Here is a 15,553-nt window from a genome sequence, read left to right as displayed (position 1 = left end):
TCCGCGGCGCCCCACCCCTCCTCCGCACGCCTCCCCTTTAAGCGCGAGGCGCAGTTGGATTTGTGTCGGCCGAGGCGAGGCGCGACTCCCCTTTATGCCGGAGACGGCGGCGGCTCTGACAGCCGCGGCAGCCCGGCGAGGAGAGAAGGAGGCCGGGCCTCGGGCAGCCGGCTGCAGTCACCGCAGCAGGGCCGGGGGAAACGCGGCGCGCGCCGCCGCGGGGGCGGAGGAGTGGGCGGGCCCGGCCGAGCTGGGGGCGGGGGAAGGCGGGGAGCCGGGTCGCCAGCGCTCGGGTCCGCCTCTGACTGCGGCGCGGCGGGGCGATGTGTGATTACCATGGCGAGGAGTCTCTGTCCGGGGGCCTGGCTAAGGAAACCCTGTTACCTCCAGGTAGGCCGGCGGCGAGCCCGCCGCGCGCCCTCTCTCTGCGCGGGACTCGCCCGCCTCCCTCCTCCCTCCCTGGGTCCGGCGCCCGCCCGAACCCCGCTGCCCCCTGCCGTCCGGCACCTGGCGGCGCGCCCTCCCCCGCCGCCCGGGCGCCGCAGCCCCAGCCGCTGTCCCGCCGCCCCCCGCATGTCGGCCGGCCCGGGCTCGCCCTCGCGCCCCTCTCATCCCGAGAGCCCCGGGACGTGACCCGGGTGCGACCCTACGCCCCTCGCGTTCGGGGCTCCGCAGTCTGGGCTCGGGACGTGCCGCTGTCTTCTCCCTGGGCCGGTGCTCTCCTCCCCCCTCCGTGGTGGGCCCCTCAGGGCGGCTGTTCTCGACTCTGTCCTGAGTCTTCAGTAGGTGGTAGGAAAGGTGGTGTGTCATTCCTCCATATTTTAGAAAATTATGGTAATTTGTCACGTCAGTGTTTTCCCCAAACCCTGGAGAAGCGGCATGTGCCTCGGGCTGAACCCCTTGGTTCGGTCTCTCCGTCACACCCGTGATTTAAATGGGAGGTAGGGCTCCGAAGCCCAAGCGAGGCGGATGGATGTTTGCGTTTTAAAAGGAAGGGGACAGTGTCTTGGCCGATCTCAGATACCCCAACAATGCAAACGTAATTTTCAGTCATGTCATGTGTACTGTTGGCGTGTTAATTTTTCATGATTTCCCGTTCCACCCTCTGTTCCGCTGCCAGTCTGTGTCTTCGAACCCTACTACTGTCTTCATGTACTGTTGGTCACCAGGGGGACCTAGTAGACACCGTGAGTAGCTGAGCGCAAATCCATCACCCCAGTGGAAAAACAACTACAAATCAATGCCTCGCGTGGGTTTGCAGTGTTGTCTGCATTCAGAGGACAGTATTTCTCTACCGCTTACCTTAAAAGGCTTAAAGCTATTGATAGATTATTTTAGGATGGGAATTCATGCTCAGCTGGTGCTTTTATCAATTATTTTAAAAGTTGAGAAGAAAGCGTCATGGGGCAAGTAAATCTTACATTTTTGTTTGGAAATAGCATGTGTGAATCGTTATTCTGCAATGAGTGATGTACTGCAAGTTGGAAGCATGATTGACAGCCCATGATATGAAGAGTACAGGAGTAAAACGGAACGTTCTGAGTCTTTGTAGCAGCTCCACCAGTAGTAACTGTGCCTTGAGTAACAGTAGAGCCACCCAGTCTAGAATTCAACCCAGGCCAGAGTTATACCTCTTTGTAACCCTTTATGTAAGAGAAAAAAAAAAAATCTTTCCAGACTCTGTACTCAAAATAAGTTTATTGAGATATTTTAAATGTTTTTTCTTAACTAAAACTGTCTAGCTATTTATTTATTTATTCGATTTCGTGGCAGACTTTTAGACTGTGACTCATTTGGTTCTCACTGTTCTCCACAGGTGTGGTTGTGACTTTTTTTGGCACCATAGTACAAGAGCTTTCAGATTGGCTGAGTTAAGATTAGTTTTACAAATAGTTATGCTTCTGTTAATGGGAAACATTTGGTGTTTCTGCCTTCCTGAATGTGTGCATCATTATCTATTACCAAATTAAGGTAAATGCAGGTTTTAAACATTTCAAAAGAATTTGGGGGCATACTGGTATTTTAGTAGGCTATTTCTATATAAAATAATGATTAAGTAGAAATCTTTATTGATTATAGTATTATATTTGAGATAAATAAATTTAAAACTTGGGAACCGGGTACGCTGGTGTTTTAAACATTGTCTTGGTATTAGTATTTATTCTCTTTATGAATTTCTTTATGAATTTTCTTGTTAGTTGTCCCTCACCATACTGTTTCAATTTAACCAGCTTTAAAAAAAAAAGGCCTTCAGGTTACTCGTGTCATGCTTTCTTCTGTTCTCTATTGCCTAAATGCCTCACCTTATGTTTTTAATACTTCCTCTACCATTAGGTGCTTCAACCTTGAAATTGTTTTAGGTGAAGTTAAAATAAAATATTTTAATCTAAGACTGTTATACAGCTAGCTATTCAGTTTCTCAGCCACTGAAAGTTGAATTAACATATACAGTACTCTTATTTTTATATTTTTATTGTTTTCTTTTTCTTGAGAATAAAATCATGTTCCTTTGGGAACAGCATGAGGCTTGAGGCATTAGGACAGAGCTGAGTTTTGTTCATTTGTGCATCTGGTTCATTATGCCCTTGAAAAAATTTCACAACTTTTCAGTTCTATGGTTTCCACATCATGAAGTGGAGGGTGTAGTTCTTAGCTGAGTAATCACATGAACGTAGTGAGGATTATCTAGAGGAAGTTAAATCTATTTTGTGACACCTTTACTACATTTTTTAATAGAAAAGCATATGAACTTAAATGGTAAATACATATAGGTAAATATGTTAAATTCCTTCAACCAAAGGTCCCTGACTTTCTACCATCCCCCTTTTTATTTATTGAGTATTTATTTATCTGGGGGCATGATATGACTTAATTTTATTGACTCCATTATTTACTTAATAAATATTTGTTGGATGCCTCTCACATGCCAGAAACTGTGAGGTGGTAGAGATTCTAAAGGAGCGAAACAGAACACCTTTGTGGTTCTCATGCAGCTTAAAGTCTAGTCAGGGAGACAAACATTAATAAAATAATCTTAGAAATATATAGTGACATGAGGTATCACCTCACACCGGTCAGAATGGCCATCATCAAAAAATCCACAAACAATAAATGCTGGAGGGGGTGTGGAGAAAAGGGAACCCACTTTCAGTGTTGGTGGGAATGTAAATTGATACAGTCACTATGGAGAACAGTATGAAAGTTCCTTAAAAAACTAATAATAGAACTACCATATGACCCAGAAATTCCACTACTGGGCATATACCCGGAGAAAACCATAATTCAAAAAGACACATGCACCCCAATGTTCATAGCAGCACTATTTACAATAGCCAGGACATGGAAACAACCTAAATGCCCATCAACAGAGGAATGGATAAAGAAGATGTGGTACATAGATACACTGGAGTATTACTCAGCCATAAAAAGGAACGAAATTGGGTCATTTGTAGAGATGTGGCTGGGCCTAGAGAGTGTCATACAAAGTGAAGTAAGTCAGGAAGAGAAAAATATCGTGTTTTAACACATATATGTGGAATCTAGAAAAATGGTATAGATGACCTTATTTGCAAAGCAGAAATAGAGACACAGATGTAGAGAACAAATGTCTAGATACCAAGGGGGAAAGGGGTGGAGTGGGAGGAATTGGGAGACAGGGATGACATATATACACCATTGATACTATGTATAAAATAGACAACTGAGTGGAACATACTGTATAGCAGAGGGAACTCTACTTAATGCACTGTGGTGTCCTAAATGGGAGGGAAATCCAAAAGGGAGGGGATATATGTATATGTATGGCTGGTTCATTTTGCTGTGCAGTAGAAGCTAACACAACATTGTAAAGCAACTAGACTCCAATAAAAATTAATTTAGGGCTTCCCTGTTGGCGCAGTGGTTAAGAATCTGCCTGCCAATGCTGGGGACACGGGTTCGAGCCCTGGTCCGGGAAGATCCCACATGCTGCGGAGCAACTAAGCCCGTGCGCCACAACTACTGAGCCAGTGCTCTAGAGCCCGCAAACCACAACTAGTGAGCCCGTGTGCCAAACTACTGAAGCCCGCACGCCTAGAGCCCGTGCTCCACACAAGAGAAGCCACCACAATGAGAAGCCTGCGCACCTCAACAAAGAGTAGCCCCTGCTCACTGCAACTTCAGAAAGCCCACGTGCAGCAACGAAGATCCAACACAGCCAAAAATAAATAAATAAAATAAATAAATTTTTAAAAATGAACTTAAAAAAAGAAATATATAGTGACAACAGTAAGTGTTACGAAGGAAAAGTGAAGGAACGAAAGACTGCCTGAGAGGAACAGAACAGTTTCTCTCTTTTAAAAAGTATTTTACTATGGAAATTTTTATACATACATAAAGCAGAAAAGAATAATGAACTCTCATGTACCTTATCACTTACCCTCAACAATTATCAGTATTTTGTTTCATCTCCCCTCCCCCATGTCCTCTTTCCAACTAAAGTATTTTGAAGCAAATTTCAGGTATCACATCATTTCGTCCAAATACCTCAGTATGAATTTCTAACAGATAAGGATATCTTTAGACATAATACCATTATCACGCCTAACAAAATTAATAACAGTTCCTTATTTTCTCTCACTGTCCTCCTAGATATGCATTACCCTGAGAGGACTGACTAAATTCAATTTGCCATGGGGTGGGTTTACTATGATTTGAGAGGGTCTTTTGGTAAAAACAAAACAAAAGCCTCTCCGCTTACCAGCTTGTTCCTATCAGAAGTTCTTTGCAGGGAAACTAATTCTCATTTCAGGTTTTGGGAGAATGTCTTAGAAAATGTCTGGTTTAATTAACATTTTCATGTAAATGTAATATTTTAATTTAAAGTGAGGCAGTAATTAGTCAACAGATATAAAAGGTCTTGTTTTCTTTGGAACTAGGAGGAGGGGTGAAGAGTATTGAATGTCAAAGATAGGGGGAAGAGATGAAGGGCCCAGCAAGAAGAGAGGGAAGTTGCAGACACCAGCTTTGTATACTTGCCGTTTTGCTGTTCATCTTCAAGTGGGTGGAGTCAAAAAGTAGTTTTGTCCTGAGGTGTTCGTGCCTTAGGGCTTGCAAGTTCCTCTTCCTACTGCAATTTACAGGGAAAAAAATTTAAGCAATTAACTTAATTATAAAGGAGCTTCGTTCTCAGTATTTCTTTAATCCAGATATCACTGTGATGATTGGTAATGTTTCTAGAAACCGTAGTATTATGCAATTATAAGTTTTCAGCTATAATATGGCTTAAATAGGCATTTATGGACTAATGTGGGGACCTAAGTACTTTTTGTAGTTTTGTTTATATAGCAAAAGAGATTCTACTGCTTGTGAAGAAAAGAACTGATATGGTGTGTCCATGTAGTAGAATATTATTTAACAATAAAGAAGAATGAAGAATTGATACGTGCTATAACATGGATGAACCTTGAAAACACTGTATGAAAGAAGCCACTCACAAAAGATCACATATTCTGTGGTTCCATTTATATGAAGTGTCCAGAAAAGGCATATCTATAAAGACAGAAAATAGGTTAGTTGTTGCCTAGGGCTGGGAAGGTTGGGGGGAAATGGATATGAGGTTTCTTTTTGTGGTAATGGAAGTGTTCTAAAATTGATGCTTTGCACAACTCTGTGAATATACTAAGAACCATTGAATTGTATACTTTAAATGAATAAACTGTATGGTTGTGAATTATATCTCAATAAAGCTGTGAAAAAAAAGAAAGAAAAGAAACTGAGTTTATCCCATTCATGTGTTCCTTCTTTCTGCCTCTTGTAGATTCCACTAATGCCAGCTTTTTGGTGCAGGGAGTACTTCATCCAGAGGACTGGTGCAGGCACACTGTTTGCCTTTGCGGCCTCTCTGTGAGCCAGGAGGGATTGTGATATCCCACAAGCATTTACCTGAGCAACAAGCAGCTCATGGCCAGGCAGTATTCTCAGAGCACACTAACTTGCGGTTCTGCCCTTCCTAGCTATTTTGTTGAAAACTTACCTGGGAAATAGTACTTCCTGGACTAGCTAAATGTTGTGGCACATTGAACGGAGTAGAATCCTGCCGATGAGAACAGAATCTGTCGGTGTGTTAACCAGTTTGGACCATTTTTAGGCAGTGTTTTTCTTCCACACACCATTGTGATGATACTCCTTGTGGCCTGCATGGTGACCCAGAATGACACCTGCGTTTGTCTGTTTTTAGCATCATGTTTTCTACAAATTAGGATCCACTTTGTTTGGTGTTTACTCAGTCTGAGTGGGACTGATAACACAGCAGCCCTATAATTCATTGGTTTTACTTTTTAATACCTTCTTCCTTCTCACTATCATTAAGTCCTGGAAGAATGAAAGTTAAGACAATTTAAGCTAATTCTCTATACTTAGATTAGACACATTTTCCATTCCAGTTATTCTGTCTGCATGCCCTGTTACATATAAAAAGCTGGTGCAACTCTAATGGAATTTGAAGTCTGAGACTCTTGGGTACTTCCGAAGGTTTTTCAAGTCCTTTAAGTCACAAAAGTTTTAGATTTCTTAAGGCATCCTCTTGACTAACAGTTTCAATATGTGTTCAGTAGGGCTGTCATGAATGGATGGATAGATGGCATGTTCTAATCCGGGTGTTGGCACTTGTTTAACATTTCTGATACTTGCCTGGCTCTTTGACTTACATTAGTACTAGTCTTCAAATATGACTACTGTAGATAGTTTGGTTCTTTATGACTTCATGTGGATATTTTGCAGGATTTAGTGCCAGATAGGGTTACTGATACAGATTAGCTGGTAATAGTGACAATGTTGACAAATATGGTAGTAAGACTAATACGGCTTTTTGCTCATTTTCAGCTCACAGGATTATTCTAAATCTAAGGATAGTAAGAGCAAGTAGTTGTTTCCTGTTCTCCAAAGGGAGAAGGACTATAAGTAACATGGTTTACTAATATAGGTTTATTATACCTGCTGTTCAGAGCTACACTTTTGCCTTTGCCTGAAACTAAATCTCCAGAATGATGATTAGCTTTCTGAGACTTGTGAATACACAGGGAGCATTTGTATCCCATAATGTCTTAAAATCAAGCATAGAATTATAATGCAGCCTTTTGATATTACCATAAGTTGCTTTTCTACCCCTGTTAGAAACTCAAAAGAAATGGTGAATTCTCAGGCAGATTTCATCCTCACACACTTTCAGGCTGCAGCATATAGTAAAAAGGTTTCTTCATTGTCATCTTCCTAGTGCCTCAGCTTTTCATCTTAATGTTGTTTTGTATTCTTTATAGAAGTTTTCTTTTTTTAGAAGTTTTCATCTTAATGTTTTCATTTTTTAAAGTTACTTTGAAAAACAATACTATACTATTCTGTTAAATACCATCTTTTTACATTGATTGAAAAGATAAATGTCTCACATTCTTAACATATCTATTTCTAGACATTCAGATATTTTGTGAATAATTTTCCTTTAAAACCCTTTAATCTAGAAAGTATATGAGTTTAGAAAAACCAGGATACTGTAAAATGAGCATGTTTTAAAAACCCAAAATATTAGTGGATGAATTTTTCTTTAGAAATAGTAGGGGATTTTTTTGATGATTATTTAATGAAATTAAATAATTATCTTTTTAGGTATGATCATGATGTTGTGGGTATGTTTTTTCTTTCTTTTGTTTTGTTTTTTATTGTGGCCAAAACACACAGTATAAAGTTTACCATCTTAACCATTTTTAAGTGTACAGTACAGGACTGTTAATATATGCACATTTTTGGCAACAGATCTGTAGAACTTTTTCATCTTGCAGAACTGAAACTCTGTACCCATTGCACAACTCCTCATTTTCCCCTCCTCACCAGCCTGGTGACCACATTCTGTTATACTTTCTGTTTCCATGTGTTTGACTTCTTTAGATAACTCATGTAAGTAGAATCATGCAGTATTTTTAAAAAAATTTTATTATTGTTTATTTTATTTATTTATTTTTGGCTGAGTTGGGTCTTTGTTGCTGTGCACGGGCTTTCTCTAGTTGTGGTGAGCGGGCTCCTCTTTGTTGCGGTGCGCAGGCTTCTCATTGTGGTGGCTTCTCTTGTTGCAGAGCATGGGCTCTACGCGTGTGGGCTACAGTAGTTGTGGCTCGTGGGCTCTAGAGCACAGGCTCGGTAGTTGTGGCGCATGGGCTTGGTTGCTCCGCAGCATGTGGGATCTTCCCAGACCAGGGCTCGAACCCGTGTCCCCTGCATTGGCAGGTAGATTCTTAACCACTGTGCCACCAGGGAAGCCCTGAAGTCAGTGATTAAAGAAAGCATTGTTAGTTTCCCAGTGGTCCTATAACAAATTGCCATAGATTTAGCAGCTTAAGAAAACACACATTTATTTGTACCCGTATCTCACACTTCTGAAGGTAGAAGTCCCAGGACGGTACGGCCCAGCTGGTTCTCTGCTCCAGGTTTCACAAGGTTGAAAATCAAGGCGTCAGTAGGGTTGAGTTTCTTTCTGGAGCTCTGGGAATGAATTGATTTCCAGGCCCTTTCAGATTGTTTTCAGAATTCAGTTCCGTGCTGTAGTAGGACTGAAGGCTCCATTTCCTTGCTGGCTGTTGGCTGGGGGTTGTTCTCAGCTTCTAGAGGCTGCCTCCATTTCTGGGTTCATGGCTTCTTTTCTCCATCTTCAAAGCCAGTAACAGTGGGTGGAGTCCTTCTGCCTCCGCCTTTTACTACCTTTCTCTGCCTCATCTCTCTGACTCCTTCCTCTTCTGCTTTTAAGAGTGCATATGATTACATTGGGTCCACCTGCATAATCCAAGATAATATCTCTAGTTTAAGTCTCTTCACAGCAGCATCTAGATTAGTGTTTGATTAAATAACCAGGGAGTGGGAATGTTGGGAGACAGCTTTAGAATTCTGTCTACCCCAGAAAGAATACAACTGAAAATTCTGACAGTTTAAAAAAATCAATCATTTCCTAAAATATTTTGGTTTTCCCCCCATTACTATTAGGTTTTTAAGATATTGCCAAAGAAGAGATTTTGTAAGAGAGTTATTATTGTATTTATCATTCCAGCAATTACTATGAGAGGAATCTTGCATACTTATTAAAGGAAGGAAAATACAAATAAATAGCTGCTGAACAACCACATGTGGTGATACTTGTTTTTACAATAGATACTATTCTTAAATCTTTTGTATCCTTGTACAAACTGAAGTAAAAGTGGAAAAGTATCACTTTATGAACTCTAAGAAAAGGTTCTTTAAAATGTAGCCTATTTCTTTCTGTGTATTACTGTAATTAACTAACATTGTTGTTCTTTACCCCTTAAAGAAGACAATGCTTGGTTTTGTTTTAATGTGCCAGCTTGTAAGATTTTTCAGTCACACCTGATCCAGTAGAACTAAATTCGTATTCAGTGAAGGCAGAGCCTGTTTATTACCCTGGTCTTGTTCTTTATCCTGAGCTTAGTACTCAGGATGTGCAAAATGATATAGTACAGTACATATCTTTTTACATATATTCAAAAATATTCTGTAATGACTCTGAGATATTGAACTCCAATAGCTCATGCTAAGCACACACTGCTGTCTCTTTCACATTCTTACTCTTTACTGTTACCACCAGCACCATCATATCATCCTCATCATTGTCATTATAATTGAGGCTCTTGCCACCCCCATTTCTTCCAATCTGCCAACCTCCTCTGGCTTCCCTCTTTTCCGTATTTAGTCAGGATCACATGTTCTGTCATTTCAGCTACTCTTCTTTGCTCACTCACTACTTCTTTGCTCCTCTGACCTTCCTTTATTCTTATTCTATCCTTTATTCCACACTTTCCTTTCAATCTCATCTTCCTTTGCCCCCTGCTTTCCTCAGGACTCCAAGCTTCTCTGCTTCTCACTTTGTAGTCTCCTTGGGTAATTGCATCTCTTCACATGGCTTACACTACAACCTAAATACTAATGAGTCTCAACTCTGTATCCCCAGCCCAAACCTCCCCACCCGGAACTTCAGATTTGCATCTGGTTGCTTATTTGATATCTACCTCTAGATAGCACTTCGTATTCAACATGTCCAAAGCTAAAGTCCTGCCCCCAAATTGCTTCTTTCCCTATTTCACTTAGTGATACTCTCCAGTTACTCAAGAGATAAATATACCCAAGTCCTTCTAGACTCTCCCTGTTTCCTTACCCTCATGTTTAATCCCTCAGCAATTCCACTAGTGCATCTCCTAAATAACTTATGATTGCATCATCTTTAAAAAAAAAATACAGTGTTATCAACTATAGTCACCATGTTTTACATTAGATCCTCAGACCTTATTCATTGTGCAGCTGTAAGGTTTTACTGGCCTTTTATTGGCCTTTCCCTATTTTTCCCACCTCCCAGCCTCTGGTAGCCATTTTTCTACTCTTTAAGACTTCGACTTTTAAAAAAATTTTTAGATTCTGCATATAAATGATATACCATGTAATATTTTTCTTTCTGTCTGGCTTATTTCACTTAGCATAATGCCTTCAAGGTCCATCTATTTTGTTGCAAATGGTAGTATTTCCTTCTTTCTCATGGCTGAGTAGTACTCCATGGTGTATGTATATGCCACATTTTCTTTATCCATTCATCTTCCAATGGACACTTTGGACCCTTAGGTTGTTTTCATGTCTCGGCTATTGTGAATAATGCTGCAGTGACCATGGGAATGCAGCTATCTCTTTGAGATCCTGTTTTCATTTCCTTTGGTTATATACCCAGAAGTAGGAATGCTGGATCATATGGTAGTTCTATTTTTTATTCTTTGCAGAATCTCCATACTGTTTTCCATAGTGGCTGAACCAACTTACATTCCCACCAATAGTGCACAAGAGTTCCCTTTTCTCCACATCCTGGCCAACATAGTTGTCTCTTGTCTTTTTGATATAGCCATTCTAACAGGTGTGAAGTGATATAGCTCATTGCGATTTTGATCTGCATTTCTCTGATGATTAGTGATAGTGAGCACCTTTTCATGTACCTGTTGGCTGTTTGTCTCCTGCTGTCTCATTAGGTCCACTGTAATAGCCTCCAGAAGGCCCTTCCTCATTTACCCCTTTCAGATCCACCCTCCACATTACTTCCAGAGCAGTCTTTCCCAAAATGCCAATCTGATCTAATCTCCCTCCCTACCAGTGAAATCCTTCAGGGGCTTACCATTGCCTTCAGTAGACTAAGCAGATTTCTGAGCATGGCTCTGTTTCTGGTCCCTTCCTATCTTGCTGTTTCATTCCTGCCACTACCATCTCATGCACTGTTTGCTCTAACAATTCTGAAAACCTTCCAGTTTCCCAACACACTGTGCTTCTCTCTCACATGTCAACCTGTCTACCCCACCATTTCCTCTTTGCCCTAGAATGCCCTTCCCCCATTTCCTGCATCCCTCTTTACCTGGTTTATTCTCAGTTTTCTACTTGTCCTTTAGGTTTCAACTCAGAGAGGAAGTGACCTTTCAGCAATTCCTCCCTAACATCCCACATGGTATTAGTGTACCTCTTTTGTGCCCCACCCTGTGGGTACATGATATCTGGCACACACTTCTCTTACAGCACTTATGATATTGAATTGTCATCAGTGATTTTCATATCTCTCTTCTGAGCCCCAGACGGTAATCTCCCTGACAGCCAAGATGTCAATTTCCTCTCTTTATCTCCTGTGCCTAGCCCAAAGCAGATGTTCAATAAATGTTTGTTGAATGACTGAATCCAGACATAGAGTTTTATGGAGTTGATCAGATTAACTAATTTACTTATATGAAAGAAAATGTATATACAATAAGTAAAATAGTATAGGTGAGCTTATGATGCAAATCGTAAGTCTCCCCTTCCACTTCTCCTTACCCCCAGCTTTGCTCCCAAAAGGTGGCCTCTTTGAATCACTTATCTTATTGGATTTTCCGGTGGCTAAACCTCTGACTTCTAGAGCTGTATGTCTAAAGGGAACTGCACACACTCTGGGAGGTGCATATGATGCTGACTTTGGGTACTGGAAGAAATTATTTGAAATTGTATTTATTCTCATATACTTTTTATATCTTAAAATGTTTTTGTCAGAATAGCTGATGATTTTTTGTTTTCGGTTCATTATTATAATAAGCATCCCCCCACAATAAAAATCTATTCAAAATTATTCTTATATACTTTTAATTTCTATTACTGTGTGAGTCACAGTATACAAATAGTAAGTTAATATAATCATGATTTTATATAGAGTATAAATAAGTAAATATACAAATGTTAGGGATTTGTGCTCTAAAATATTTTCCCTGAGAGAATTGTACAATAAAAAATGATTTGGGGCTGCTGCTCTAAATAATAAACTTTTACCTCTGTTTCTTGATTTATCAACTTTAGATATATCTATTGACTTCCTACTTTTAAGGAGTATTTAGCTTGCTTACACTACGGTCATCTCATTCTCTTCCAGTGTTTGTTTTAAATTTTACTTCTTCTGTTGCTTAACTTAGTAACTTCAGATAATGACAACTGTTTCTCATTTCATCCACTTTTGTCAGTCTGTCTACTCCCCCCTTATTAAGAAGGGACATTAGAACGTGTTCTGTTTTTCATCTGGTTTTCCCAGTTTCTGTCAGCAACACTTTTTTTTTTTTTTTTTTGGTCTTTGTTGGGTCTTCATCGCTGCGTGTGGGTTTTCTCTAGTTGCAGAGAGCAGGGCCTACTCTAGCAGGGCCTGCTCGTTGTGGTGCATGGGCTTCTCATTGAGGTGGCTTCTCTTATTGCAGAGCATGGGCTCTAGGTGCGCGGGCTCAGTAGTCGTGGCTCGCTGGCTCTAGAGCGCAGGCTCAGTAGTTGTGGCGCACGAGCTTAGTTGTTGCACAGCACGTGGGATCTTCCCGGAGCAGGGATCAAACCTGTGTCGCCTGCATTGGCAGACAGATTCTTAACCACTGCGCCACCAGGGAAGTCCAGCAACACTTTTACATTGTCAAAGTTGATAATTTTATATTTTATCCTGTGACAATAACCAAATCTCCAAATAAGTTGACTCTACAAGATGAAAACTATAAACAGTATTATATTATTATGACTTGTTAATTCTTCCATAAAAGGAAACATCTCCCTTGTAAACCTGAGATCCATTGACTGCAGCATGAAATTATTTTCTCCGTGTCAGGAAAGTGGGTAGAATTACTGGGACAAATGTCTTTTGTTATTAAGCAAATTACTGCAAGGATTTGTCCCTTTCCAGAAGGTAAACCATATTTTTGCCAATAGGGAAGAGAACATGTGATATTTGCACATTCCCTATAGAAAGTTTATTTTTGCTAGAAATCATGCTTGCTTGCCTTTTAATATTCCTACTAAAGAATCATGATTTAAAACCTGGCCTTTGGGATCTGTAGTGAAGTAACAGAGTTATGATTTGAGATCACTCTGAGCCACAGTTTCTCCCCTGAGCAGTCAATATACTGTCTTTTTTTGGAATGATTACCTGGTTATACTCAGCTCTAGGAAGCAGACATTTATTATGTTATCTGCCCCTCAGATCCAAGTGAACTGAGCCAGTTTTGGAGTCCTAGACCATTTGAATAATGAAAACAACTTTCATCTTTGGGGAAAGCACTGCAGGTAGAACTGGCTATCATTTGATGCCACAATTATAGAAAATAAAACAAGAGTAAAGCAGTTTTGGCCAGTCTTTCTCTTAGGGTCCTGAAATTTATGTCTTGAGACCAACCACATCAAAGTTAATTCTGGCCTAAGATGAAGGGCCTCTCTATTTTTAGTATCCCCTAAAATATCATTCTGTATTTAGTGCAGAGCCAATTTGTGTGCTGGGATTACATTTTCTACAGGGCCAGGGTCATGACCCCTTGGCTCTCAAGACTGTAAGATCAAGAACAACTACATCCCCTTTTCTCATATTCCAGTTCCTTATAATTAGGATATGTAAGCATGCTTCTTACTTGAAATGCAGCTTTTTTGTGACATTTGTATTTTTCTTTCTTTTTAATTTTCAGGGAGTTTCTGTTTTTTGTTTTGGGGTTTTTTTTTTGGCATAATATGCCTTTACCATAGCCTCACTTTTTCCATATTCTCAGTTGTATTTTTTTATTCTGTGGAATCCCCCTTCATGACCAAATGCTTCTCTAGGCTACTGCACAGCTGCCTTCCAAGGGTTTTCCTCTATTCTTCTATGTTGGAATCACTGTTCTTAGGATCCTGGGTCTTCCACTGTTCTGATTTATGCCATAATTTTACTGGGGTATATCCTGAAATAAGTTCTTTAGAAAGGATGTGTGGGAAGTAAACTTTCTGAGTCATGTCTAAAACTGTCTTTATTGTACCTTTGTTTGTAGTTAGGTTGGGTACAGAATTCTGGGCTGAAAATAATTTTCTTTAAAACCGTGAAGACATTGTCTTCTAACATCCTCTGTTGCTAACAAGAAGCCAGTTTGATTGTCAGTCCTTGGTGGGTGACCTGTTTTTCCTGTTCAGAGTCTCCTTTTTATATTTGTTTTGGAATTCCATGAGGAAATGTATAAATGTGGGTCTTTTATCAGTTGATTGTATTGAGCACTCAGCCTTTTCAATCTTTTTTTTTTTAATTTTATTTATTTATTTATTTATTATCTTCAGCTGCGTTGGGTCTTTGTTGCTGCACATGGGCTTTCTCTAGTTGCGGCGAGCAGGGGCTTCTCTCGTTGTGGAGCACGGGCTCTAGGTGCGTGGGCTTCATTAGCGGCGGCATGTGGGCTCAGTAGTTGCGGCTCATGGGCTCTAGAGCACAGGCTTAGTAGTTGTGGCGCACGCGCTTAGTTGCTCCGCGGCATGTGGGATCTTCCTGGACCAGGGCTGAAACCCGTGTCCCCTGCATTGGCAGGTGGATTCTTGTTTTTGTTGGTTTTTTTTGCGGTACGTGGGCCTCTTACTGTTGTGGCCTCTCCCGTTGCGGCCTCTCCCGGACGCACAGGCTCAGCGGCCATGGCTCACGGGCCCAGCTGTTCTGCGGCATGTGGGATCTTCCCGGACCGGGGCACGAACCCGTGTCCCCTGCATCGGCAGGCGGACTCTCAACCACTGCGCCACCAGGGAAGCCCCCAGCCCTTTCAATCTTAAGACTTGGGTGTTTCTTCAACTCTGGGGAATTCTGTTAATTAATAGCTTCTCCCTTCTCTTTTTTCTGTTTCCTCTTTTGGGGGGCTCTTATTAGTCAAATGTTGTACCTGTTGGATTGGCTCTTTGTATCTCTCACAGTTTCTCTATTATTTTCCATCTTTTTATCCATACACTCTCATTCTGAGTTTCTCAGTTTTATTTTCCAGCTCATCTGTTGATTTTTTTTCCTTTTCTAATCACTCTTCAAATTCTGACTTTTAAATTTAATTTAAAAGACTTATGTCAAGTTCTTTGTTCCTTTTCTGTGTGTGTGGTTTCCTATTCCTAGTTTATACGCATGTAATACCCTCTGGAATCTTTTGATTATAGTAGTTTTTTAAAAAAATATATTTTATTTTCTTATGTCCCTTAATTATATTTGTTCCCCTCAGGATTCCTTTTTCTATAT

General features: G+C 40.6%; 1 protein-coding gene across 1 annotated transcript in view; it reads left to right on the top strand.

The window, feature by feature from the left end:
• Positions 1-235: 235 nt before the first annotated feature.
• DIPK1A (divergent protein kinase domain 1A) overlaps positions 236-15,553 on the top strand; it is a 119,508-nt gene continuing 104,190 nt past the window's right edge. The window contains exon 1 of the mRNA XM_067726915.1: positions 236-390. Coding sequence (XP_067583016.1) covers positions 337-390 — 54 coding nt within the window. The 5' untranslated portion in view covers positions 236-336. The remainder of the gene's footprint in view (positions 391-15,553) is intronic.

This window comes from Pseudorca crassidens, chromosome 2 (genome assembly GCF_039906515.1).
Source record: "Pseudorca crassidens isolate mPseCra1 chromosome 2, mPseCra1.hap1, whole genome shotgun sequence".
NCBI lineage: Eukaryota > Metazoa > Chordata > Mammalia > Artiodactyla > Delphinidae > Pseudorca > Pseudorca crassidens.
The sequence above is the reverse complement of the archived record's forward strand: the minus strand, read 5'-3'. Positions and strand labels throughout refer to the sequence as shown.